This window comes from Xyrauchen texanus, chromosome 34 (genome assembly GCF_025860055.1).
Source record: "Xyrauchen texanus isolate HMW12.3.18 chromosome 34, RBS_HiC_50CHRs, whole genome shotgun sequence".
Taxonomy (NCBI): Eukaryota; Metazoa; Chordata; class Actinopteri; order Cypriniformes; family Catostomidae; genus Xyrauchen; species Xyrauchen texanus.
The window spans coordinates 18,721,641-18,748,574 of record NC_068309.1 but is presented as its reverse complement, the minus strand read 5'-3'; the positions used below and the strand labels follow the sequence as shown (position 1 = coordinate 18,748,574).

General features: G+C 35.9%; 3 protein-coding genes across 3 annotated transcripts in view; 1 reads left to right on the top strand and 2 right to left on the bottom strand.

Annotated features, from left to right (window-relative positions):
- rb1 (retinoblastoma 1) overlaps positions 1-26,424 on the top strand; it is a 46,730-nt gene extending 20,306 nt beyond the window's left edge. Inside the window, exons 18-27 of the mRNA XM_052104476.1 lie at positions 13,489-13,604; positions 16,392-16,504; positions 18,681-18,826; positions 21,741-21,845; positions 22,003-22,116; positions 22,408-22,547; positions 23,300-23,330; positions 23,423-23,565; positions 23,655-23,701; positions 24,682-26,424. Coding sequence (XP_051960436.1) covers positions 13,489-13,604; positions 16,392-16,504; positions 18,681-18,826; positions 21,741-21,845; positions 22,003-22,116; positions 22,408-22,547; positions 23,300-23,330; positions 23,423-23,565; positions 23,655-23,701; positions 24,682-24,752 — 1,026 coding nt within the window. The 3' untranslated portion in view covers positions 24,753-26,424. The remainder of the gene's footprint in view (positions 1-13,488; positions 13,605-16,391; positions 16,505-18,680; positions 18,827-21,740; positions 21,846-22,002; positions 22,117-22,407; positions 22,548-23,299; positions 23,331-23,422; positions 23,566-23,654; positions 23,702-24,681) is intronic.
- Positions 44-1,258, bottom strand: LOC127627882 (lysophosphatidic acid receptor 6-like). The gene has a single exon (XM_052104479.1). The coding sequence runs from the start codon at positions 948-950 to the stop codon at positions 123-125; it is 828 nt and encodes a 275-aa protein (XP_051960439.1). The 5' UTR covers positions 951-1,258; the 3' UTR covers positions 44-122.
- On the bottom strand, positions 8,174-10,364 carry LOC127627881 (lysophosphatidic acid receptor 6-like). Its single transcript, XM_052104477.1, has 2 exons — positions 9,932-10,364; positions 8,174-9,717 (listed from the first exon to the last, which is right to left on the bottom strand). Exon 2 carries the CDS (start codon positions 9,693-9,695, stop codon positions 8,664-8,666), a length of 1,032 nt encoding a protein of 343 aa, XP_051960437.1. The 5' UTR covers positions 9,696-9,717; positions 9,932-10,364; the 3' UTR covers positions 8,174-8,663.
- Positions 26,425-26,934: the final 510 nt, after the last annotated feature.

Below are 26,934 nucleotides of genomic sequence, written 5' to 3'. Positions count from 1 at the left end.
ACGTTATTGAGCAAACATCAGTAGTGCTCTCTTAGTGCACTAGGCTGCTGGAGAAATAGTAAATGAGAGGGTTGAGACAGCAATTGGCACTTGCCAGTGAGAGCACTACAGGATGCAGTGCTTTAGTGACTTGAGTCAGGCCGCAGCATTGCACAAGCCCCACCTGTGTGAGTGTAACCCAGTAGGTTGAGGTGATAAGGCGTAAAGCAGAGAAAGAAGATGCCCAGGACCCAGTAGATGACTGTAAGTGTGCGTCGGTGACTGGTTTTCCTGCGACGCGGCAGTCTGCAGAGTACACGGAGTATACTGCAGTAGCTGAGCAGCAGCAGCAGTGCAGGGAACAGGTAGGCAATTTGGACCAAGCATAGCGCTGCTAGGATTATAGTACGGTGTTGTCTGGAAGAAGGATCCAGGAGGCAAGGCTGGTGTTGTCGGGATGCGGCTGACCGCAGGAAGGGCAGAGACAAGCTAAGGGTTAGGACCAGGCACCAGATCCCAGCACTGACCATGCGGGCCGTACGGACCCTCCTCGGGTATTGCAGTAGAGGGTGGACCACTGCAAAGTAACGGTCCACCCCGATACACACCAGGAAGAAGATTCCTCCATATAGGCTAACATACTTTAGGGTGAATGTCACTTGGCAGAAAGCACTTCCTGGAGACCAGTCACTTGTGCGGTTGGAGGTGGTGGCATTTTTATGGTAATAATAGATGCGCAGAGGGAGGGAGATCACAAAGAAGATATCCGCAGCAGCAAGGTTGGCCATGTAGATGGCAGAACTGGTGATGGTTCGAGGCATGTGGCAGAAATGTCGCAGTGCAAGGGCATTGCCGACTACGCCAAATATGAAGATCAGGCTGTAGGAGACCTTGTAGTATGTGAAGCGATAGCTGGTGTCCACTGTGCAGTTGGGTTGAATGGAGATGTATGTCCTGTTCCTAAAATCCATGACCACTTCCTGTCTGGGCAATTCTGCTTTTTGATTGCATCAATAAAAAAAATTGTGGTCCAGATCTAATTGCTGATCCTGTCTGTAGTTAAAGAGACAATAGCGTTACTATTATACCAATAACTTTTATATAGTAAAGCAGCACCATAATTATAGCAGTTAAGTTTTCTTTCTGTCTGTGATTTTTCAATATTTGTGTGTAGGGTTGGAAATCAAGAAATGGTTTTATTTAAAAATAAATAAATAAAAAGATGAAGACTGGAGCTGAATGATTCTCCTTTTCTTTTCCAATAGTTCATACTTGAACATCTGCGTTGTTCCACCAATGCGGACAGAACACCGTACTCGTATACTAAATTACCATGGCAAAATTAAACTCGTTTGATCTGACTTTAATGAAAATAGAGAGATGGTGAGTGCTGTGAAATAATACAATGGGGAAAAAACAACATGTCTTTTTATTGCATTGCCTCTGCCTCGCTGTGCACACAACAACACACAGCACAACCAGTGTAGTCTGATTTATTCACCAATGACTGAGCCTGCTTCTTTTAATAAATCTGTCAAAATGACTCACAAATGAGTCTAGAAACCCACCAGACATTTCCTCACTCAATCAGTCAGAGCAGTTACTGAATTAACATCTGACTCACTAAATGGTCATATTAGACTGTTTAAGGTTCTTCTCAGTGTAATTACTGACTAGTTGTTTATATAAAATGTAGTTAATGATACACATTTAGGAAATGGCTTTATTGTAATAAATGCTACTTTAAAGAACCAAAGTTGTAGAGCAGAATGATTTGTACAAAAAATCGAATTGCAATTTATTTTGAAAAATATTGTGATTTTTAAATATGAAAGTCATACTACCTATTGCAATTTCGTGTGTGTGTGTGTGTGTGTGTGTGTGTGTGTGTGTGTGTGTGTGTGTGTGTGTGTGTGTGTGTGTGTGTGTGTGTGTGTGTGTGTGTGTGTGTGTGTGTGTGTGTGTGTGTGTGTGTGCGTACACAGAATGTATAATATATTTTGGTAAACGTTTGTGCTTCCTCAAGATGTGAAAGTACTAAAAGAATCATTTAGGAACCAGGGGCCAGATTCACAAAACATTCTTAAGAAGAAAATACTTAACTAAAACTTTCTTCTTAATTTATAATTTAGGGTAAAGCTACGAATATTTTGTATTCCCGGAAAGCCGATACTACTCTTAATCTCTGTAACTGTCCTGATATTTGACACTTTCACTCACTGATTAAAATAATCATGGCTGACTGTGAATATTACATTTCTACAATGGCATCTGAAAACTATTGATTTTAAATGATGCTGCATCCAAGCAACTAGGTGTCAGTATAAGTACAAGATGACTCAAAGACAAACGTTAATGAGTGTACCTATAAGAAGCTTTCAAATTCTTGAAATGTTTTGTTCTAAAAAAATCATCATAAATCACATCTGAAGATTAGAATAACTTTTAAATTAAAAAAAAAAAATTATCACTGGGTGCTTGATACTTAAAAAAAAAAAAAAAAGGTTAATGGATACATCTATCATTGTGATTTAACAATGTTGAAGTATTGAATTTGTTGTAAGCAATTAGACAAGGCAACCCCACTAGTAGGCTGGTCAGACAATGTCAGTCTTTTTATTTTTAAGAAAAAACTTTTCTCAAGAAAATATTTGAGCGCTTAAAGGAAGAGTTCACCCAGAAATAGGTTATACCCTGATGCTATCCCAGATGTGTATGACTGTCTGTCTTCAGCATTTTTGAAGATGATAGACCTCTGTGAGGTCCTTATAATGGAAATACATGGGTTTGATGGTCCAAAAGTCACATTTAGGCAGCATAAAAGTAATCCATGCAACTCCAGTCGATTAATGAATGTCATCTTGTCTTTAAAACGGCACTTCCACCCATGGCTCTAATGGTGTTTGAAATGGCCAAACTCTCAAATGATTTTCATTCTTCTGTTGCAAATATGAACAGAAATCTGTTGTTAATTCTCTACACAAATGTGACCCCGTCTGTGAAATCCAGGCTAAAGTCACGTAATCTAATTATGAGATGAAGAGCGTCAAAGTAGTCGTAGCCATAAAAATGACGTAAGTAGCTAATGTGTATTTTTTGCTCTAAATTATATAGTATACGAAGGGATTTGAGATGCAATACTAAAATTTTCATTTCTAACATGATGATGAAATAAAGGATTTTATTGACACTACGTTTTATAATTTTGCGTAAAGAAAATACCAGATGTAGGCTAACTAAACATTGATTTCAATCATCTGTTTATTTTGGCGCAAAAACACCTGCTGATTCTTGTAACATTTGGTTCAGGAACTTCTTTTCTACCATTAGAAAGTGTAAATAGACCTTAATATCAATCCTTCTGAGCGGCAACCAGTTAAGGCAAAAAAAATATTCTTTAAAATGTTGTGTTCGACAGAAGAAAGAAACTGAGAAAGTGTGACATTTTTGGGTTGAACTATCCCTTGAACATTTATTTATTTTATTTTTTTTAATTCCAAATGTTACACAGTAGCCCAGTAAGAGAATGAGATTTTCTCATATGATGATTTCTCATGATATTAAATTGGACTAATAAAGTTATACAAATCATTCCACTGAATTGACTTGTAATTGTTACTACAATCAAGCTTTTGTGGTACCCCCATTCGTTTCAATGTTTTTATGCTTTTTGGACATGCGCATCATAATAAATATTATGTTGGGCCCTTGAGCAAGGCCCTTGACCCTATCTGCTCCAGGGGCGTCGTATCATGTCTGACCCTGCACTCTAACCCCAGCTTAGCTGGGATATGTGAGAGAAAAAATATTTCACTGTGTGTATATATGCAGAAATGTATGTATAATGTGCGACAATAGATCAATTATTATAAATAGGCCTGTTTTACAAAACTTTAAGAATTTTCCCATAAATGTGTCATATCACTGAAAATGAGAGAATCTCAGCATTTTTTGTGGTATATGGCACATAGACAGGATAATTATGGTTCAAATGTGTTGCAGTTTTAAAAATAAGCTTGTTTTTACAGTGGAATTTCTCAAAAACTTGATTTCCTGAGCCTGAAATTCAGCAAACGTTTGACATATTCTTGCTCAGTCAATATTAAAGAAATCAAGGTTATATTTTCACAGAATGTTCTTTACATTATGTAGGATGATTTTATGTAGAAATCAGTGAATCACAAAAAAATTACTTTAGCTTTGTTTTCACAGATGGGATCACAAATGTATCAATTTGCTTCAGAAGACATTCATTGATTAACTGGAGTTGCATGGATTACTTTTTTGCTGCCTAAATGTGACTTGGTCTGTCAAAGTGCTGGCACCCATGTACTTCCTTTATAAGGACCTGACAGAGCTCTGTCTTTTAAAAATCTTGCTGAAGAAAGACAGTCATACACATCTGGGATAGCATCAGGGAAAGTGAAGAAAAAGAGAATTTTTGGGTGAACTATTCCTTAAAAAATTTTTTCAAGAAATATAATTTATCATGAACTTAATTACAATTTTGTGACTCTAACCCCAGAAGCGTTAAGTAGAATTTGACCAGAATTGACATGACTTATTATCTCCAACCCTGTTTGTGCAGCTTAAGGTTTGTGTTTGCCATTTTAATTGGTTCATTTTAAGTGCAGGTGCCATCGAGTGACTGCTGTCTCCTATACACACTTTATGCATGCATCTGGAACCACAGAAGTGCATTTTCCATTTCAGTTACAGCTTCCTCTTCATTAAAGCAAACCACCTGCTCTTACCTCGTCATAATCGGGTCTATTTAACCTGGGTGGATTTATGAAAACGGAACAGTAAAGTGGATGAATTGTATTAGAGGAGAACTAATTTAAAATGACAATAACTGTTTCCAATAAAGGGCCATGTAAGGTTATTAATGTAAATCTGCCTGTTATGTGCACACATTGTGATATACATGTTAAACACATCTTGCGAATGTTCAATTACCCCATAATAAATAACTTCTAACCACTAAACTAAAGGAAATGTTTGGTTTAATATATATAAAAAAAAAAAAAAAGCAAAAAGGCAGTACAAGAACTATAATGTCATACCCCCATAGAAAGAGTTTTGCCAATACTTTTCATTTTAACTCATTTTAATTAGCTGTTATAAAAAACTAAAAAACAGAACATTGTATGGAGTAATTTTGATAATTTGATGAGGTACATATGCTTTTTTTATGTTTAACAAGCATGTGTCAATATACAGTTTATAAATGCCATACCATGTGTATTACAATGTGTACATATATTGGTAGTTTCAGGCAGAGGGAAAATTTATTTTTATTTTAGATTTTATGCGAGTGCTCACATGAGAAATCATTCTTGAATTGTAAATGGAATTCAAATTCAGAAATCATGCACATGGAATGAACCAACTTACCATTTTGTTCAATATGCTTCACTTGGCCTCGTCCACTTATCCGAATCTTTGTCTCTGATATTTCTTGGCTATTGGAAGGTGCTCTGTGTTTCTCCGCACTGTCAAGCTTGAGTGAAACTTCCTTCTAAATCTGTCTTTACTGATCTTAACGCCATATATATATATATATATATATATATATATATATATATATATATATATATATATATATATATATATATATATATTAGTCACACTAAATCAATAAGCATGAGGGTGTGTGTATGTGGACATGTGCCATATAAATGTTAAGATCTGGACTATGTGTGTGTAGTTGTTCAGCTCAGGATACCAAAATTGTACACTTTATTTAGTGAATGCAAAAATGCATACAGGACATCACCAGAGAAACTCAACCTGGCGCTCTTGTGAATCACAACATATTAAAATTGTACAGTTTTCTTAGTGGTCATAAGATTACTTTATTTATTTTAGAAACAAACTACACTGCTTTCACGAAATAAAAATGTCCAGTTTTGGTTTAAAAAACACCTGAATTCACAAAATGCTCCACTTTTTGCACTTGGTATTTTAGCGCAAAAAACCTGAGTCTTATTCACTAACCAAGCGTAATCTTGTTAAAGAAGTCACGATCATTGCAGAAATAGCGCTGCATTTCATGTATTTAAATGAAGTCAATGAGCGCGTTCACATGCACGTTATTACACCTCTTATGCTTAATAAGCTGACAATGTATGTGGTCATGTTAATGCATTAAAAGGCTTTCCTTTATCAATGTTAGGTCATAAACCACTTAAGAATTATACGATCGACACTGGTAGATTTTTGCCCATTACCCCATTTTTGTGTTGCATATAAACCCCTTTACCGGCATTCTCACTGGCTTATCCAATGTGTGCAAGTGTTGTGCGCATGCCTCTTCACGGTTTGACGTCAATAGCAGAGAATAACTCCATTCAAATCTCATTTAAAAGCAGTTTTCTTGCTTTGTCAGATTTTTTAAATAAACTGATTTTGGGCATGTTGGTGCACACATAAACAACTCCTGTCATTCCTTTCCATGCAAACATTCCTTCTTTCTGCATCCTCTGCAGTATAAAGCTTGGAACCGGCCTGTAAGATTGAAATTGCTCTGTGCAAATAGTGTTCATCACAGATTTTCAACATTAGCACCTTTGCCTGATCTGATATACCAATGCAGAAACTGTGTGCAAATAAGCAGCGCTTTTAACAGGTGGATTTCATTCTTGGTGAATTCACCCCTTTAATGTTTTGTACTGCCAGATTCAAAATGAGTCCACATTAAAACTTTCAGGTCTAAAATCTAATTTAAACTTGGAAATCAGTTTTCAGTTAAACTTAAGTAAACTTTCATTAATTTAGTTGCTATTAATTTGTAGAAAATGTATAGAAATGAGGAAAAAATATGCTAAATGGAACCATTTTAAACCTAACCTTAAGTGGTCTCGACCTTTAAGTGCCACTATTTATAATGCATTTTGACATGCTTGTAAACCAACTGTCATTCTTCCCTGAATTGTGGCTTACAGACTCCTGACTTTATCTTGCCAAGTACACGTATTTTTCCATGTCATCTCTCTGTGCATTCTTTACTTTTTGTAACTTGCTTTTACTTGTCTGTGTCAGTCCAGTAAATTGTTATGCAAGACTGTGCTGTACATTTGTCAAGCTGGGCTTTTTTTAGGAAAACATGTTCCAGCCCATTAAAAAGTTAAAATACAGTAGAACTTTTAGTTGGTCTCTGCATGTCCAAAGACATTGCTAGCATCTGATTTGGTAAGAGATTTTTAAGTAAGAGCATTCTCAGAATCTTATCATATTAAGTGATTTATTCTATGAGATCACAATCACAAATTTCACTTGAGGGATCAGATTAAAAGCTTTACTTGTGCTTGCTGGTTGGGCTCTCTATCCTTACAGAATTATCCACACAGTTTAATGACTATGTATTTCAGCCAAGTAAAATTTGCAAGTCTACTGTGTTGGGGGTTAAGATTGCAATGCGTTTGAACAGACCTGCCTCTGTGTATAAGTATTCTGCCTCTATAATTATGGTTTAGCTTGGGGGGGAAACAAATCCCGGTAACCATAGATACCTATTAATTTCTATGGGTAGAAAAGAGCATTCATATCCAAAAGACTTGGCTAATTTCATGAATAAAAAGGTTCACTTGAACTATGAAAATCCCTACTTCAGCGAGTTGATTTCAGAGAGTGTTTTGAAATGTCCCCAGGCATGCGATTATGTCAGGAATGCAGAATGAGTGATGGAGCAGGACTTTATCCAGTCCCACTTACTCTCCTGAAACAAAACTTTGCTCATGTTATGTTATAAACAGTAATACAAATTAGAAGTTGATTCCTTTTTTTCAGATATGACTTTTAAAAGTTACAAATTCAGTCTTAAAAATAAAATATTACAGTACTTGAGCTACTGCAGGGAAATCCTTAACTACATTCATGCGGCACACCCTGCAGACCCATATGTCATCAGTTTAATTTCTTATAATGACAAACTCTATCATCGGTAGACAGAAGTAAACGTCATGTCATCCTGTGGGACAGGTCGCTCCCTTTTCCTCTCACTGTTTGTCTTAGGACTGAGCGGATATAATGGAATTTGTTTGTTATTTGAATCATGGCTTGACTCTGAAAACAATCCAAACATTTTGATTGAGTTGCCGAGAAAATAACATGATAGGATACTTAAGGGAAATCTCATGGGAACTTTTGTTTTGTTTTTCCCCCAATGTCACGTAGAAGGACTAGCAATTTTATATGAATGTTACTAAACATAAGCCAGATGTTTAAAGAGACATTTAATGGGTATTAATACTGAAGGTTTACGTGTAAAACAAAATGAATGGACACTGAATGGACTCAAACAGTGATTGAGCTCTTATTACATAGGCTTTCTCTGTAATAGAGAATAAAGAGCTTTAGCACTTAGTCTTGAAATACTGTTTAATGCCATGTCACATTTGTATACAAATGGTAGATCAATCGACCATTAAAACAAATGTTCCATGAGAATTGAGATTGGATTGTGAACACAAAATAGTTGGCACCAAGAAGATTAACTAATGCATTTTGTGTTAAAGAAAGTTCACAAGTCATCAGTCAGATGTATAAATCCAGTGCATCCTTTGCTCTATACCCAGTGCTTGTTTTGGTTGAAAATCCAAGAATGTTCATAGCGTATCATTTTCTTCAAGTGGCATAGTATTAATTAAATCTTTTCCTGGCATTTATTGCCTGGGTTTCATTCACACAGTAGATTCATCATTGATAAATTTAACTTGTAAAGATGTGATTTTAGTCACATAATCAGTTCTGCAACTATCAACATCAATTGTATTGTTTATTGTATTTTTATGGACTGCATAAGACTTCCGTTTAATGGAGTTCTGTATTGTCTCGGAAGTGAAATAATAGATCACAGGGTCAAAGCAACAGTTGGTCACCGCAATGCAGAATGCGATTGGATAAATAGTCCGGACCACTGACTCCACAGTGCAGTTTGTAATAACCTGACTTCTGACAAGTGTGTAGAACACCAAGTTTACATTGTAAGGGATGAAGCAAAAACAGAAAATGAACAAGTGCACCACAATCATGCGCAAAATCTTGGCCTTGTTGAGCTGCCCACCGCGGTTGAGGCTCTCCGGATGCCGTAAGGTTCGCAGGACCTTCATGGAGCAGATAAAGTTTATCAGCAATGGAATAAAGAAACCCATTATCTCCATGAACACCACCACTTTTGACACTTGGGACTGCCACTGAAAGTTAGAGTAGTTTTCGAAACAATATTGTGTACCATTCGGAGAAGACGTGGTGTCCATCAGAAAACCTGCAGGTAATCCTCCTGAGATCAGGAACACCCAGATGGCACAGCAGGCTATTCTGGCATTGCGCTTGGTCCTAAGTGTCATGGAAGCAAAGGGGTAAACAATTGCCAGGAAACGGTCCACACTGATGCACGTGAGGAAGAGGATACTGCCGTACATATTGGTGTAGAACAGGGCCACTGAGATTTTGCAGAGAGCATTGCCAAAAGGCCACTGTTGATTGATGAAGTAAAATGTCCTGAAGGGCAAGCTGAGGACAAAGAGTGTATCCGACACTATGAGGTTCAGCATGTACGTTGTGGTCTCGTTACGTACTTTCAGTCTCCATATAAAGATGTACATTGCCACCATGTTGAAGAGCAGCCCCAGAATGAAGACGATACTGAAAACGGTACTGTATAACATGTACTTAAATCCATCTTCTGTGCAGTTACTTCTTGAATTGTTCATCTTCAGTTTAGAAAAATCAGACCTTCAGAGGCAAGTCAATCAATGTTCTATAGTACATTTAAAGGTCAGAGAACCAAAACATGAAGTTCTGTGGCAATTCATAAATTCAACAAAAATGATACGATTATGACATTAAAGAAGACTTCAGCATCTTAAAATGTTGCATAATCCTACTGTCAAATTGTGATTGAGCACATACATGTAATCATTTGTTTAATCAAACCATGTCAGTTTACCTTCTCTCTTCCTCCCACAGTAGATTCTTTGCATGTGTGGTTCAGTGAATAACTGTCTTGTTGCTGGAACAGGAAGGTGATTTAGAATTTGTTCTTTATATCCACAGTCTCTAGGTGCTCACAGATTTGTGAAACTAATATAACAGCATCACCCTTGAAGCTCAATGAAATGATAGTCCATAGCCAGTTTCTCTAATTTGTTTTCTTCATAAAGAAAAGGAGTGATCTGATATTTCCTCAAACCAACCCTTTTTTAATTTCACTTAAAAATTATTCATCTTGCTCAGTTCCTTGGCTGCTTCACAGTGTGACATCTGGTTTGTTAGTCTTCTTTGCCTCTTCCAGATTTTCTGCAAGTTCTGCCTTCTAGTCATAGTCTTTCATTTTTATGTTGTAATCCTGAAGTGCGTTGTAAATTTAAACTGCTGTTCAGTCTGTGGTTTAAACAACTGATATGGTTACCGGTACTTCATCTGGTGGATTGAGAGGGAGGTGCTGTAGTTGAAGTCCCTCCCCTCTATGAAAATGTCTCTATTCTTTTCTCATACAGGTTTTACACTTTCAATGTGAGTTGCCTGTACCAGTTTACACATGATTGGTTTGAATGCATTTTAAGAATGATACCTCAGATGTTTCAGCATATTCACTTACCTTTCTGACAAAGTCTCCATTTCCCCCTTTTCATAAATCACATCCATTTACTTTATAAAAGGTAAATGGTAGGAGTGGCTTTTACTCATTGCTGTTGTTAGTATAGTGTTATAATAAAGCCATAAGGATGGTGTACAGTCAAAAGATTTGAACACACCTAATGTTCTCATTATTATTATTATTATTATTATTATTATTATTATTTGACACATTTTAGAATATTAGGTAAGTCATCTCAACTATGAAAAACTAATGGAAATATGGAATTTATGTAGTGACCAAAAAAGTTAAACAAATCTAAAACGATTTTAGATTCTTCAAAGTATCTGCCCTTGGCCTAGATTACAGCTCTGCACACACAAGGCATTCTCTCAACCAACTACATGAGGTGCCACCTGGTTTTTTAAACAGTTCCCATGTATACTAGACATGTGTTGGCTTTTCCTTCTCTATCGGGTCCAGCCCATACCTGTATAATGCATATTATCTTGCATTACTCAGTCAGTTGTGTGTGTTGAAATAATTTGAACAGTGGCACCCGTTTGCTACCAATTCAGTTCTTAGATTTCCAGTTTTCACTCTTGTAAGCAAAATGTTGTCAACTTACAGCTCAGTTTAACAGATATTAAAGTTCCATCCCTAGTTGTCTTTTAGGTATCTCTTTTGATATTAAGGTGTAATTTTATGTAATTAGGCGCATTGTCCATTGACACATGGGTACATACAAAGAGGGCTTGCCAGTCCAAAGTTCACATAAATGTCTCAATGTGTCACCACACATACAACACATTATGCAAACTAAGAGCTTGTAAATGCAGGGAGTGTCAGATTGTTTATTTGCTGTTTGTAGAGGGGGGCGTATTTATTTATTGAAATTAAATTTTTTGAATTAAAACAAGTTGAGAACACCTCAAACTTAAAGACAGACATCTGGATTTATTCAAGCAAATAAAGCAGGTGAGTTTAAAAGCATATTATCATTTGCATTAGGGCTTTTAGTCGACATTATCGACATCGTCAAAAATACAAAATTGATGAAAAAAATTTAGTTGATGAATAGTCGTTTGATCTCATTTAACGTAACATGAAATCACATTAAACTGTAACGATATTGCGTGAGAGCAGCAGTTCACGCCTGACGGAGGAAGAATTACACAGATCAGTCCAGATGCACTCTAAACTTTCAGTTTATTTTATGTAGATCCCAAAGTATTTGGGAATGATTAAAAAAAAAAGTACATTCAGAAGCATGTACCGTTGTGGAATAAGCGGAGGCGGAGCTCTTTAAATTAAACATCCCAGCGTAACATCTTAATTGCAGTAAAATTGCTTTATTAAAGTTCAAATAATACAGAAGCAGGTCATGTTAATAACTATAAACTCAGAAACTGGCATTTCTCTGTGTGGTAAGCGCCTCTTCTATGAGTTGCGCGAATGTCCCGATCTCAGGGGGAGAGATTGAAACTGTACCCGGCTGAGAAAGACTGCCTCGGTCGCTCCTCCCTCGCGCGCGCGCTAAATGCAGCTAGATTAGAATGCGGTTGCTCATGACTTAATCATAATATCTGTATATGTCACTATGCATTTCTTATGAAGAAAATTGGCAATATGCAGCTTTATTAATAAGAGAGCACTTTGCACATTAGTTTGTAAATTGTTTTTTATTAATTCTATTGTATGCTTATTTATTTAGGCTTTTTTTTTTGTAAAAGTTGAAGCAAATCTTATATAAGTGTTTAAAAATACTTTAAGCCGACATTGTTCAGTTTTGTTATAATTAAAAAATTATATATTTAAATTAAAGTGTTGCTCAATGGCATATTTCTGTTCTTAGTTCTGCTGCTAATGTTTTGTAGTCTTTTAATAAGTGTTTTTTTTTTTAGTAACCTGTTTTTGCTTTGGTACCGAATATGGTATCGAGTACCGTGAAATTTCACTGGTATTGGTACCAACTACTGCAATTTTGGTACCGTGACAACACTAGTCACGTGATGCTTGCCCTTGTACTTGAAAACCTTGAACAAAACTACGCAACATAAAAAGAAATTGGACCCAGGATACATCAAATACAGGTTATGTTTTTACCATGGTGTGTTGCCACTTGATTTTCAATGTAAAATCTGTCCTGAAGCAAAACCAGTTGAGAACCACTGAGTTAAAGGTACAGACCGGAGCAGAATATATTAATTATTAATAATCATAGGACATTACTTTACAAGCTCACACAGTTGATGACATTTTTCATTTAGTATTTAATTTAGCATGCTATGCTAACATGAAAACTAACATGCTTTAATTATATAACATGTTATAGTTACATGCAATTTATTTATTTTTATTTATTTTTTTACACATCCGTTAAAAAAAATGGTTTCAAGTTTCAATTATAATAAAGCATTTAAAGTTTCTACCGACACGAGTCTTCTTCAGAATGATATTGCAAATTTTGTGATGTTTATTTCAACATAGAATGATTGGCCATTAAACAATGGGAAATTATAAATTTTATTTTCATAGTTTTGTCCGCCATGCAAATAAATTGTAGCTGGCTGCATGGCAGATGGCTTTAAGCCCAACAGAAGCCTCTGCCAACCGGTCTCTTTGTAAGTGTAATGTACAAATGCAGATGGTATGGCATAACCTAGGGAGGTCAGCGGCCAAGGACTACTGGGTGAAAAATGTCAGTCAGGTTTATTTTTAAACTAAATTATGTTCCTTCAGGAAACTACAGTGCCATTTTAAACATGTATGACAGTGGACATGGATATATGTATCATCGTAATGTTACACCCCATACTTTTCAGATTGTTCCTGAGGGAGAAAAAAAAATCATCATCTAATTAGTTCCATTTTTGTCAAGAGTGGCTGTGATGTAACTAACATAGACTACCTTGTCCCCCCCCCAGGACTCTCCACTGTTTGAACTTCTAAAACAGTCTCGTGAAGAAGGAACCGGTGAACAAGCAGATCCCCCGGCAACACTGAACCAACCCCTGCATCACAACCATACAGCGGCTGACCTGTGAGTGACTCCTCGAAATTGTGCTGGGCATGCAACAGCGAAGTCCACATTTTTGAATTTGTGTTCGAGAGGAAATATTGCGTAGAGGAAATGATAGTATAGGACCCTGTTGCATAATCTATGCATGGGAAAGTGGCCAAAATCTTAAAACGATTTTGTTCTGTTGTTGTGAAAAGCCTCAGATGAACATTAAAAACATAAAAATTAAACGCTGATTAGCAAAAGGTTTAAAAGCTGAAATCTTTTTCCAAGTGGATTGAGATTTTAAATATTTTCTGCCTAAAATGTTTTAAATTTATTAAGTTAAATAATGACAATTTGGGTAGGTTAAGAATGGCAGTATTTGGATTCAAATATACAGATTTTTGGCCAAACATAATTGGTGTGTATCCCAAATAGGGTTGTCTTAAAGGAATACTTTAACCAAAAATGACAATTCTGTCATCATTTACTCACCCTTATGTAGTTCCAAACCCATAGACCCTTTCTTCCATGAAACACAAGGATACATTTTAAAGAATGTCTCAATTTCAATACAAAAGGAGTTGATAGTGCCTCACTTTATAGCTTAAAAAGATCCCAAAGGTGTTGTAAAAGTAGTCCATGAGACTTGTCATATTCCAAGTTTGTCATTTTAGGGTGAACAATTCCATTAATTGCTATGTTCAGATATATTTGAGTATCAGCATAATATGGACAAGTTTGTGTGTTGTGGTGCAAGTTTGTATCATACAACTAATGTAGATAAGCCATAGTTCACCATTGTATTGCAGCACTGTGGGATAAGCGCTAGTATCTGAGGACCTTTCGTGAGAATGAAGTTACATACTTCCTTTTTGATTTATTGTAAGAACAGGGAACCAAAACTGTTCTGAAACTGTTGAGGCAGCTAACACAAACAAGTAGGTTATTAGACCTGGGTTTCGGCAAAGGGTCTCATACTTTTACACCTCATGTTGTGGGGATTAGATCAAAGAAATCTTTCTGGATGGCCCATTTGATATACATATCTTGTTTGATTCAAGACATGTATATCAAATGTATATCAATATACATTGATATATCAGATGTATATCAAAAATAGAAGTATCTATTTTTGTGAATAGTTTAGTGGTCAATTCTGATGTGTTCAAAACCTAAGCTTTTTAAGACTCTAAGGTCTGTGGTTGGAGTGTTACAGCCACAGAGTAAAGTTAGTATATTTTTGACATTTTAAATCGCAGTGGTTGGGGGTTGTTTTTTCCTGCCTCCAGTAAAGTTTATTTGTCTATAGTCAGAAAGGATTGCGAACTGTGGTTAGCCTGTGGGAGGAAATTTGTCTCTAAGGCGGGTGCACACTGTGCGATTATAATAAGCCCTAGTGATGGCAGAAATCCTTTAGGATTCCCTAAATTTGTCTCAGATGGCAGAATCTTGGCCAAAATCTTAGTGGGCACCTGCCTTTAAAACAAGGTCATCCACTAGCATTTGGAAGCCCTTCTCTTGTGCTAGTTTTCATATGAATTCATGTGCAATTCATACAAAGTCAAGTCACTCAAATGAATGAGTGCTTGCTCAGCCTTTGAAGCATGACAGAGTGGCCTTTGAAGGGTGAATTGTTGGCAATTCTAAGCATTCATGAATTTAAACTTTCAGACATGATGCATTTCACATGAATATGCCATTTTGTTTAAATATGCCATTTGAATTACATGTGTATTGAATATTAAGCTCTCAATATTTCATCATCAATCACTCATCCCTGCACTATTCTGTGTGAACCCCAATTTAAATCGGATTAATTTTGGTCACAATAAAACTAATAACAGTTGTAACTGTTAACCTTCAATAAGGGCACAGCGTCTTCACGCATTTGCTTAATTAGTTTATTTTTTTTGGTTGCAACAAGACACCTATGACACTAAACAAATCATAGATATGAATGATTCCTCACTGGAGCAGATTTAGAACTTATAATGGATATATATTTTTTTATTTTTGAACATGTCTACAGTGTGTGATGAACTCCTGGTTTTTGGTTGCTAGTATGTCACAATGACCTTTTGATATTGGAAACGGACCTAATAATAACTGTTATCAATACAAATAAGTGTTAGCAATTCAGACCACTTCAGTAACACTTAATAAAAAGGTTTAATATCTTTAACATTAGTTAATGCATTAGGTATCATGAACAAACAATATATTTTTAAAGCATTTATTTATCATAATGTTAGTTAATAAAATTACAATAGTTCTTTGTTAGTTTGTGTTAATGCACATTTATGCACTATGATCGAATATAACTTTTGATTTTAAAAATGTATTGGCAAGTTCATTAGTTCATGTTAACTACAGTAATGTTGTTAAATAATGTTAAAAATGGGAAGGGGGGGGGAATGCATGCACATCCAAAAGTTCTGGTGCTGATCAATGCAAAACAATTTTTTTAAAAATAAAACTAAAGTGGATCTTCAGACTGTTTAATTATTCCCTTTTTTATAAATGTAAAAATCTGTGATCAGAATGATCTCCATCTGGGTGACAAATAATGTTAATTAAGATAACAAATATAATCTTTTTTTTTTATAAAGTGTTATTGTAATTTTACTGTGTGGGGCATAAACAAATAACTGCTACATATAACTTGCAAAAGTGTGAGATCTTAATTTAAAAAATCAGAGATCGATATCGGCCTCAAATTTCCTGATCAGTGCACCACTAGAGCAGCAAGCTATTCCAGAGTATTTTAACCACTAACATCTATTAACTCTAGTAATTATCTCTTTACCTTCTTCCTTTCGCCAGGTATCTCTCTCCTGTACGGCCAAGTCGTCAACCCCCAATGACAGAGACTGAGCCTCCCATACCAGGCTGCAGACCACCCAGATCAAACTCCCTGAGCCTCTTCTATAAAAAATGTAGGTTAAAGCAAATTTTTTTAAATATATTCACATACACAAAAGTATGTTCAACACTTTTATTTGTGTGTTAATTGAACTTGGTCTGAATAAACTTAGTAGTTTTTACATTTATCTTGTTTGTGTTAATTCAACATGTTAATCAGTATCTAGTTTTTACGAAACTACTTGGAAAAAGGGTTTTTGTTATTGATTTAATGTTTCACTTTACATCTCCGGAGACCCGAGCGTGACTTCTAAAAATGAATGTCCACATATATGGATAGCAGGACTAAGTTGTGACATTTTAAATAATACCAAGCTATAGAAAGTCAGATTTTTTTATTTTAATCAAATTGTTTTTCCAGGTGTGCTAGTTATTAGTGTTTTTGAGACGTTACAGACATTGAATCAGAATTAATTATGCTAATTTCTGACGTAAAGTAATGTCCTGCATCACCCAATCAATACCAGCAATGTTAAATCAAATTTTGCACGAAAAATTCTGAATCTGTGTACTGATTTCCATTGTACATATCTGCCAAACATTTTCTGCAGCCTGAAACTGAAACTTTTGATAGAAGTGAATTCACTTGGCTGCATAGGAAAACTATAAGATGCTCCCTTGCCTCCTAATTAGGGAATAACTTAACCTCCAGTGTGCTGTCTGTCTGTACTGGTCTAAGTACAGTTTGAAATGCACCTTATTTTCAGCCTAACCCTGTATACAGCCTCTGAAAGCAACATTTTCCAGCTTTTGGATGCATCCATTGATTCTCAATGTGATAATGCACAGTGAATATAGAATATTTTAAGGAAAATTAGCCTATTATCCACGTATGTGGTAATTGTGTTTAACAGCGTGCTGTTTTGCATTAAAATCGATTCGATTTTTAAGATGTCATATCAGATGAAACTAGAGACTACTCTTTTTACTTAATCTGCTACTTAAGACTTGAGGTTTCTTACCAAATGTAGTTTGTTGCCATTTATCCCAAAGACAAACTGAGGTCGCACCATGTTTTGTCACATGACTCGGTGTGTCAAAAGATTAACCCTTTAACCTGGAGTCTCCTGAACTGAGATGAGTCAGTTTAAATTATATTATGAATAGCCTATAGCGAAGCCAAAACGTATTGTCCACACATGTGGACGCTGGGTCTCAGGAGGTTTATGTCAAATGTAACACTAAAATGTAGCGAATATGTTCTCACTCTCCTGGAATAAAACCGTAGAACAATATATAGTGGTCTACTATATAGTGTATAAACAGAAGTTACATACCTGTTTGTTAAACATGTTGTCATTTGTCGGCAATTGCTTGCCATATCACAACATTTCACTTCAGTTGTTTGTTGGCAGTATATTATTTGGAATGCCTGTTCTGGACATTCAAGCCCACACAGAATCTGCTGACTTTTTCACGTTTTGCACTTATTTTGAGGAAGAAGTTCAGAGGAATTCTGCAGAATGGATTTAAATGTGGCAAATGTATTAAACAGATTTAAGAGTAATGCACCTCTTTTGGATACTGAACGCATTATTGAATTAGTTAAAATAGAAAAATTCTGCAGTAGTCTATGGAGATCTGCGTTGGCCGCCTGTATTTTCAGCAAGCGCTTTTCCACCATGAACGAGTACCGGTTACTGTAGTATTTTCACTTGAGCATGATTTGGTATGGTACGATTACAAGCTGTTCTTGACCACAGATTTCTCAGTACAATTAGCTAATTATACATAGGACAGGGAACCATGCTGGTGGAACAGCTTTCATGATCACAATTGGTCACTTGCTCAGTCAGCTGCTGATTTCACAGCACCACATTGCAAAAAGAAACCTTAAGCATACCAGCAAGCACTGATCGGTACTGAACAGCACAGTTCTGCAATGAGAACCATTTAGCCCTGTGGTGGAAAAGTGCCTAATGTGGTGACTGTTGCCAATACTAAGAGTATCTTTATTCCCTGTTTCAGGAAAGGTTTATATTTTTTTCCATTTTCAGTTTGAGCTGTGAGCAGGTCAGGTAAAATATCTGAAACAGAAAGGCAGGTGCCCCTGTTTGTGACTATTGCTATCGTTAATCTTGATGTGACTGATTTCAGTTACATGATGAAGATCATCAAACCATCAAGATCAAAGAGGAGCTGACCTGCCTTACAGCTACGACGTTCATCTTTTCTTTCAATCTTTTTCAGTGTACAGGATGGCCTACCTCCGGCTGAAAATGCTTTTCTCTCAACTGCTGACCTCACACCCTGAGCTGGAACCAATAATATGGACCTTGCTGCAGCACACACTCCAGAACGAGTATGAATTAATGCGAGACAGACACTTGGACCAGGTACTAAGAACACAGCTCTTGCTCTTAACCGTATTCATGAAATTATACATGTTGCATTTGCTTTCTTAGATTGTAGAATTTAAATAATTGTAAATACCAATTGAGATAAATTTTAGAAATATATCTTAGACATGGCTTAGCTGTTACATGATTACTTTGTGTATCCACATGCCTTTAACAATGATATAAACTACAGGGTTTGTACGGGTGCTGGAAATCTTGATAATGCTTGAATTTTAATGTAGTGTTTTCAAGGTTTGAAAAGTGCTTGGATTTTGGATAAAGTGCTTGAAACTGCTTAATTGTAATTGCATTGCTTTAATAATAATTTGCTATCTTACTGAATAGTTACATTTTTAGATAAAATAAGCCTAATTGCTTTTGCTTAAAAAGAGCGTATGTCTATAGTGTGATCTGCCAGTCTTTTTTTATGTGCGCCCTCTGATGGAACAGAGTGGGAGATGACAACATACCGGGAGGTTGCCTCTTCAATGAGTGTTGGCTAGAGAACAAAAAATACAAATTATGGATAAAACGAAGACCAAATCCTTGAGTAGCCTCCTGTAAAGTCTGTAAAGTGTAATTTAGGCTAATTAAGTTTATTTAATCTAGCTGGCAAATTCGCATGCTAATGATAGTTGATTTTCGGGAGGCGGAGGTATGTAAAAAAGTTTGTTCATGGCATGCACTCACTGACTGAATTCTACACCCTTGTGAATTCTCTCATCATAAACAACAAAGTGCAGATAAGATGTAAACGAGATTGATTTAGCAGTTTAGACCGTTAGATTCAGTGATTATAACGGGAGTTTATGCGAGAGTGCATAGTGAGCTCACGCTAGACTGAAGTCTTCCGTTTCAGTGATTGGGAACGTTCGTTGCTCACTTTCTGTATATCAGTGTTTCCCGAACTGCAGTATGCGAATAACATTCTGAGATTTACCGTTCTTTAGGGTGACCATACAGCCTCTTTTTTTCCCGTACATGTCCTCTTTTTCTGACCTTAAAGCGTCCAGCCGGGGTTTCTAAATTTGAGAAAATATCCTGGATTCGGCTTTACTTGCATAATGATGTGCATTTGGTCTAATGATCGGAGTTTAGCAGTACACAAGCCTAATGATTTAAGTCATCTTTAGAATATCTAAAGGCAAACAAACATACCGAATAGGAGGAAAACTTTGTGAATAATTTGTCTATTGGTCTATTGAAGTCCTTTTTATGAAAGTTTTTCATCTGGAAAAACTTTCATAAGTTCCAGTTCCACAGGTAAAACCATGGATAGCTCTATATTACTGTGGTTGTGGTTAGACGAATACAGATAGTCTTCCTAATAAATCAACAATAGTATTTGTTATGAAAAACTAAGTGGCTAAACCTGTTTAGAAACTTTTAACTACAATGTTCACAGTTAATAATTCCATGGAATACAAAATGGATACGTTAGGAAGATTAAACTACTTTCATTGCATCTTTTTCCATGAATGGAAAAATGCATGAATTTTTTTCATTCATATTCACGGAAGAAAGTCCTATGTTTGGATCAAAGCTGACTGAATGATGACAGAATAATTATTAATAATAAAAATGAAATCTTTGCCCTTAATTATTTAATATGCATCTATATCAGTTACCAGTTATCAGTTAGTGTTACTGCAGTCAAAACATTTTAGTTTGTAGGATGTGTATTTAAAAAAAATGTTCTTCTTTTCGATGTTGATCCAGGGCACATTATCTCTTTCAGGGCTGTCTAAAAGTTTGAAAGGTTCGACTTCCTCTATATAGAGCTTTTTATTTGAAAATTATTTGCAGAATTCAAATAGGTCACATAAGTTTTGTGGTCTCTACTGGGCCACCGCGATATCGAAGCTATTTTTTATCAAAAGTTTTGCTCTGTGCTGTATCAAGCTCTGGTTCTATCTCTGGAGCATGCTGATGTGTGCTGCGGCGTTTCACACAAAAACACGCCTCATTCTCCCAGGTGAGATGCGCGTGTAACAATTTAGAAGCATACAGTATTTATTTACTTATAAAACACTGGACGTGAGATGAATACATTTAACTTTGCTAATGGCTAGGAAGGTTGACTGCGCTACCCCAGGGGCAGAGCCAGGTATTTTTCACAGGGGTGGCCGGGCAGGGTCCAGCGATCATTGTTGTGGTGGCACAGAAAGTTTTGGGCAGCATTTTCATATTGTTGTGTGGATAGAAAAACAGGGGAGTGGATACAATGACACCCAGGACAGAGAGGTGCAGTAACCTTGGTGTGTCCACATGTTAAGTCTTCTGTGTGTTGCGGTTGTACAGAGACTCATCTACCTTTAAAAAAAACATGTGCCCAAGACAAAAAATGACCAAAACGGCAATTGCGAGTGAGGTGGCCAATGGGGTTGCCAGGCTTCTATCCATGGTGGCCGCCTCCTAGCTCCACCCCTGAGATACCAGCCACAGACGATTTCTACCCACATTTGCCTGTGTTAATGTCAAGCCCTGGATGTAAGTGCATGTAAATGTCAACTTTGTGAAAATGCTATCAGAGTTCTCGCTTTTTTATGACCAGTCATGTTCTTGCCAGAAAATTGGCCAATTCGATCAAGTGCTTTGTGATGTAAATAATCATAAACAATCTTAGGAGCATGGATATAGAACTTTTATGCTGTGTATATATAAAATTTACAAATGAAAATAAAACACTTAATCCCTCTCTTTTTCTTTCTCTTTAGTACATCCTTCATGTTATTTCTTTTTAGATTAAAAAATAAAATTAAATATTTCTTGGACTAAGTTCTGCTTATTTTTATAAACCGTAAGATACCTTGTTTTGTAGCGAATTTGGTATAAAATGAAAAGGGCACTTTAAGCTTAAATTTAAAAAATCTAGTTAAATCTTGACCCACTCCTCTCTTTCCATTTACAGTTGATTATGTCAGCCATGTATTCCATATGCAAGGTGAAGAACGTGGATTTGCGCTTCAAAACTATTGTGACTGCGTACAAAGAGCTGCCCAATACTAATCAGGAGGTAAATCCACATCAATACAACTGTATTCTGTTTCAAATGATTGGTAGATTCTTAGATTTACTCTTTTTAAAGAAAACTGAAGATGAGGTGATATTAGCATCAGTTCAATATGTAACATGTCTATCGCTCTCTTTTTATTTATTTTTTTATGTGGCAGACATTTAAGCATGTGTTGATCCGGGATGGTCAATACGACTCCATAATTGTCTTCTACAACCTGGTCTTCATGCAGAGGCTGAAGACTAACATTCTTCAATATTCCTCTCCTCGGGTGAGATGCATGTTTTCATTTCAGCAAAGCAAATGTTTTGATTCTCACTGCTTGTGTTATACTGCTGTCTAGTGGTCTGAAAGAGACAAAGGTCAATCTTTGGTTTACATTCTGTATTTGACATTTGAGATGTGGTCTGAGATGTTATTTGTGGATATCGTTCACAGAGTTTTGTCAGTCTTGATTCTGTAGATATGGAGATATTCACCTGCTATATGGTCTAATAAGGAGCTCCATGTTCAAATAAATGAAAGATTTCCTCTGACTAATGGGTGTTTGTTTCTCTCCCAGCCACCTCCTCTGTCTCCCATCCCCCGTATCCCCTGCAGCCCCTACAAAAACTCTCCTCTGCGAGTGCCCGGCAGCAATAATGTCTACGTCTCACCATTGAAAACCCGGATGTCTCCAGTGGTCATGACCCCACGGAGCAGGTATCACATCTGTCATTACATCCTGATGGATTGTCCATCAGTTTTAGAAATATTCAGCATCAAATCTTCATATCATTACATTTAAAATTGTAATTATGCTTGGTCCAGATTGCTTTCTCTTTTTCTTTTCTAAACCATAGGAGATCATTATTATGTGCATAGACTCTAGGGTTCAGAAGTCCATATTGAAAAGTTGAGATTCAAAATTTATATTAAACATTTATAGTTTTATACCGTCTGAATGCCCAGATGCTTGCTTTATGTTCTTGCTCTGTTCTGGAGGCACACGAAAATTAATTCTGAAGAAGCATCACCTGACACTTGAAAAAAAGCTGTAGAACAAGATTGAAAAGCTCTTTGTAATTAGTTTGGATTCATTGCATATTGCACCGCTCGCTTTGAATGTAGATGTTAAATACACTGCAAATGAGCAACATGACAAAACTAAAATGCTCCCGTTCTAATCAAGGCACAGACGCGGTGTAAATAATAGATTTATTATGCTAATCAGACTGTTTTTGTTTTTACTGAGAGCATTCGCGAGAGTGCAGAACATTGTGCGTAGCATCACTGAGCTTGCGTCGAAATGCAGATCTCAAACAGTGTAAACCTGCAGTGAGTTACAGCAGTCATTGTAAAGGGAGAGTTTGTCACGTTGCTCGATTTCGGTGTTGCTAGCGTGCGTGTGTGTGTGCATGCGTGCGTGTATTTGGTACTAATTGTGACATCTCTTTTCTTTTGTGCTTGGGCAGAATTCTGATATCGATTGGAGAGTCATTTGGGGTTAGTAATTTAAAAGCACTTATTAAGCTTGAAACGAGTTTAAACATTTTAGACATTGTTTACAAATCTTTATTTCTTCAATCTTCCCACAGTCAGCAGACAAATTTCAAAAGATCAATCAAATGGTGAGCAGCAGTGATTGGTCCCTCAAGAGGAGTCTGGAAGGAGGCTCCACCCCCAAACCCCTGAAGAGATTGCGCTTCGACATGGATGGGCAGGATGAAGCTGATGGAAGGTGGGAAAACATTTAATCCACTGTTTATATTTCACAATTTTTATCTCCATCATTCCAGTGAATCATTGTGACTGTTTGTTTATTTTTAGCAAATCGAGTGGTGAATCAACACTTATTCAGAAGCTGGCAGAAATGAGTAAGTGTCTTGCTGCTTTGGTACATGTCTATTGTCTGAATTGTGAGCTAGATATCCCAAAACCATAATGCTGTCACATTTTCCTCTCTTTGCCAAAGCTGTTTTTATTTTTTATGTAGGATGAAATTTATGTATACTGTGGGTTGGCTGTCATTTTAGATTTGTCATTTTTAACAGTAATTTTATTATTAAATGATATTAATTATAGTTTTTAATTAATTGTAATCAAATTATGTAATCTGCAGTGCAAATGCTTTAAACATTTTCAGGTGGAATATTCAAATACAGTTTAGGCCTAAGGAATATTCCTGGTTCAATATAAGTTAAACTCAATCAGCAACATTTGTGGCATAATGGTTACCACACAAAAAAAAAGCAAAAATCTGGGTGACAGAGAGGCACTTACAATGGAAGCGAATGGGGGCCAATCATAAATGTTAAAAAAGATCACCGTTTCAAAAGTGTAGACACAAGGCATAAACCCTATATGTATTAATATGATTTCAGTGGGATAAAATCGCTTACTAAATTTTCTGTGTAAAGTTACCATGACAACGCAACGCCTTAGCCCTAAAATGACCATAAAATGTACATTTAAACAACTTAAGCTCAAATAATATGCAAGTTTTAACATTGTGGGGTAACAATTTTCATATAGGTTTTTATATATATATCACATTTCTACCTTTTTTAAACCCTCCAAAAATTGGCCCCATTCACTTCCATTTGGAAGTGCCTCACTGTGACCACAATAATTTTTTGTGGTTATCAATATTATGCATCAAATTAGGTCGATTGAGCTTAACTTGCATTGAACCTGGAATATTTCTTTAAGGCCAGGAATCAATGTAAAAGTCTCAAAAATATTTTATGTTCAGCCTATATGGATTCTGAAAGTATCAGTGCCCTCTACAGTCAAAATATAGACATTGTTGCTTCATGTGAAATCGCCTGTGGGTTTTTTTTTTTTGTCACTGTAGGCTCAACTCGAACTCGGATTCAGGAGGAAAAATTGAAGGAGGAGTCTGTCAAAGAGCATCCAGAGCCCTGAGTCAAGACACTGTGCGTCTTGATAAAACCACTCCGCCATCAAAAAGTGTTTTACGTTATTACATTTTAGACTAATCTTACCTATTTTAGCAGTGCACTGCATTTACTGAAATAGCAGAGGTGTTTTTCCTGTGTTACTTCATTTTAAGTTGTTTCAAGTTTGAGGGTCCATGAAGGAGCTTTTATTCTTTATTTTATATAGTAGTCAATGTATTTGAGAAAATAATGTGGAGGTACTCAGTGCCAACATCACTACAAACACCTAAAAATAATTGGTATAACATGTCATGATAATTTATTATTTTGGTTTTTGGTTGTCATTGTCATATTTTTTTCCCTTCATTGTAGAGCTGCCTACTTTATTTTGCAGTCCTGGAAATTGTGATTTACTGTGTGTAAAATCACATTTGACAGTTTTATTTTTTTTATTTTTACTTGGTTCAGAATCATGTTTTGGGCAACAGCCTTTTGTAGATCTGAATCCTACTTATGGACTTTTCTAAACCATTTTTATTATTTTATTCGGGTTGATATGATTGAATGGATTAAATTTTGAAAATGTATTGTGATAGAAATTGGCGGCAGTTTAAGCATGATTGGGTTTGATGTTTTAGGGTTGTGATTGATGTGTGAGTGGATGTGTGTTTGTCAACACCTGGTCTTTTATTGACCTCTTCCTGGACAGAGTAGTCCATTTTGTTATGGAATTTTAAGATTTTTGAAGATTATGTTTTGATTGTTTATGCTTTGTAATTTCTCAAAAAAAAAATGATGTTGTACCATTTAATGTTCTTTACAAAAGTTTATGTAATGCCTTGAATGTTTATCAAATAACTTGTTTGGTAAAGCAAAATGAAATGTGTCCTGTTTTTAAATATAGAAGATATGACACCTGGATATGCATCATGTTTCCACATGTATCATATGTAGATAATGATGTATTACACCCTTTTTTTTGATAACCTCTGTTTAGGCATGTGTTGGCAGATGCGTTCTTCCATACTGGAATGCATTTTGCCAAGAAATGATAAGATCCCCAATCCCTTGTTTTGTGAATCACATTAAAGTTGCTCAAGTTCAAACATGTATCTGAAGAGCAGGCACCATTCTTAGCATTTTAATTTTCTGTTCTTTTAAATAGATTTTCATAGATTCCATATTTTATACTGGATATATTTGGAGACGCAAAAATGTTTTTCAAGTGCATTCCCAATCCTTAAAGGCAAAGTACACCCAAAAATTACAATTATGCCATAATATCTTCTGTGTAACACCAAAAGAGATGTAGGCAGAATGACCGCCTCAGTCACCATTCACTTCCATTGTATGGGATACGATGCAAGTAAATGCTGACTTGAACTAACATACTGCCTAACTTCAAAGGGAGGTAGAGTGAACCGAATTGCATGTTTACAGATTCAGGACACATTCAGTTTATAACAAGATAACAAACACACAATATTATTGAAAAATTGCTTTATGGAGTGTTTTATTTTATTTGGGGGTTCTCTGAGAAATTTTTTTTTGCAGTTAGTCCATAGTATGTGTGAATGATGAGCTCTTAAATTTCAGTGAAAAATTGCAGAGTTTAAGGTGTTAAAGAATATTACATTTGTACTGTTTTTAAATTGTCACCCCACATTTTTATATGATTTAAAATGGTTGTAAATGGAATATAAAATAAAACATACACTTTTACGTGTGTGTGTGTAAATATAGAAAGGTCTGGCAGCCCATCAACTTTGAAAACTAATGTAATTAGCCACTCTTACAAAATTGGAATTTCGATTTCATATAGGCTTTATAGGGTTAAGCTTTATGCTTTGTATGAAAAGTGCTAAACAAAAATATTTATTATACTATTCATTGCTTTAATTTCTCCCCAATATTACAAAACAACTGTGCTGAGGTGGTTGGTGAAAGAAGATATTTTGTGTTGAACAAAAGTACTGTCCTAGAAATGTGAAGTTTGTAGAGACAATGTTGGTTTGACAAAATCTTGTCTGAAAGTTTAAAGTGATTGTAAATGCTTAAAGTTAGACATTTTTACAGTTCTTACTGTAAGAGAAAGAAAGATTTAAAGGGCATTTTGACCACTGAAGTTTGAAATCATGAACATTCAAAAACCGATTCCGGTCATTTAACAATTCTGTTAATATAATCTACTCTTTAGGGGTAAGTCT

Coding starts and splice junctions, on each gene's coding strand:
- LOC127627882 (XM_052104479.1), bottom strand. CDS start 950: ATGGATTTTAGGAACAGGACATACATCTCCATTCAACCCAACTGCACA.
- LOC127627881 (XM_052104477.1), bottom strand. CDS start 9,695: ATGAACAATTCAAGAAGTAACTGCACAGAAGATGGATTTAAGTACATG.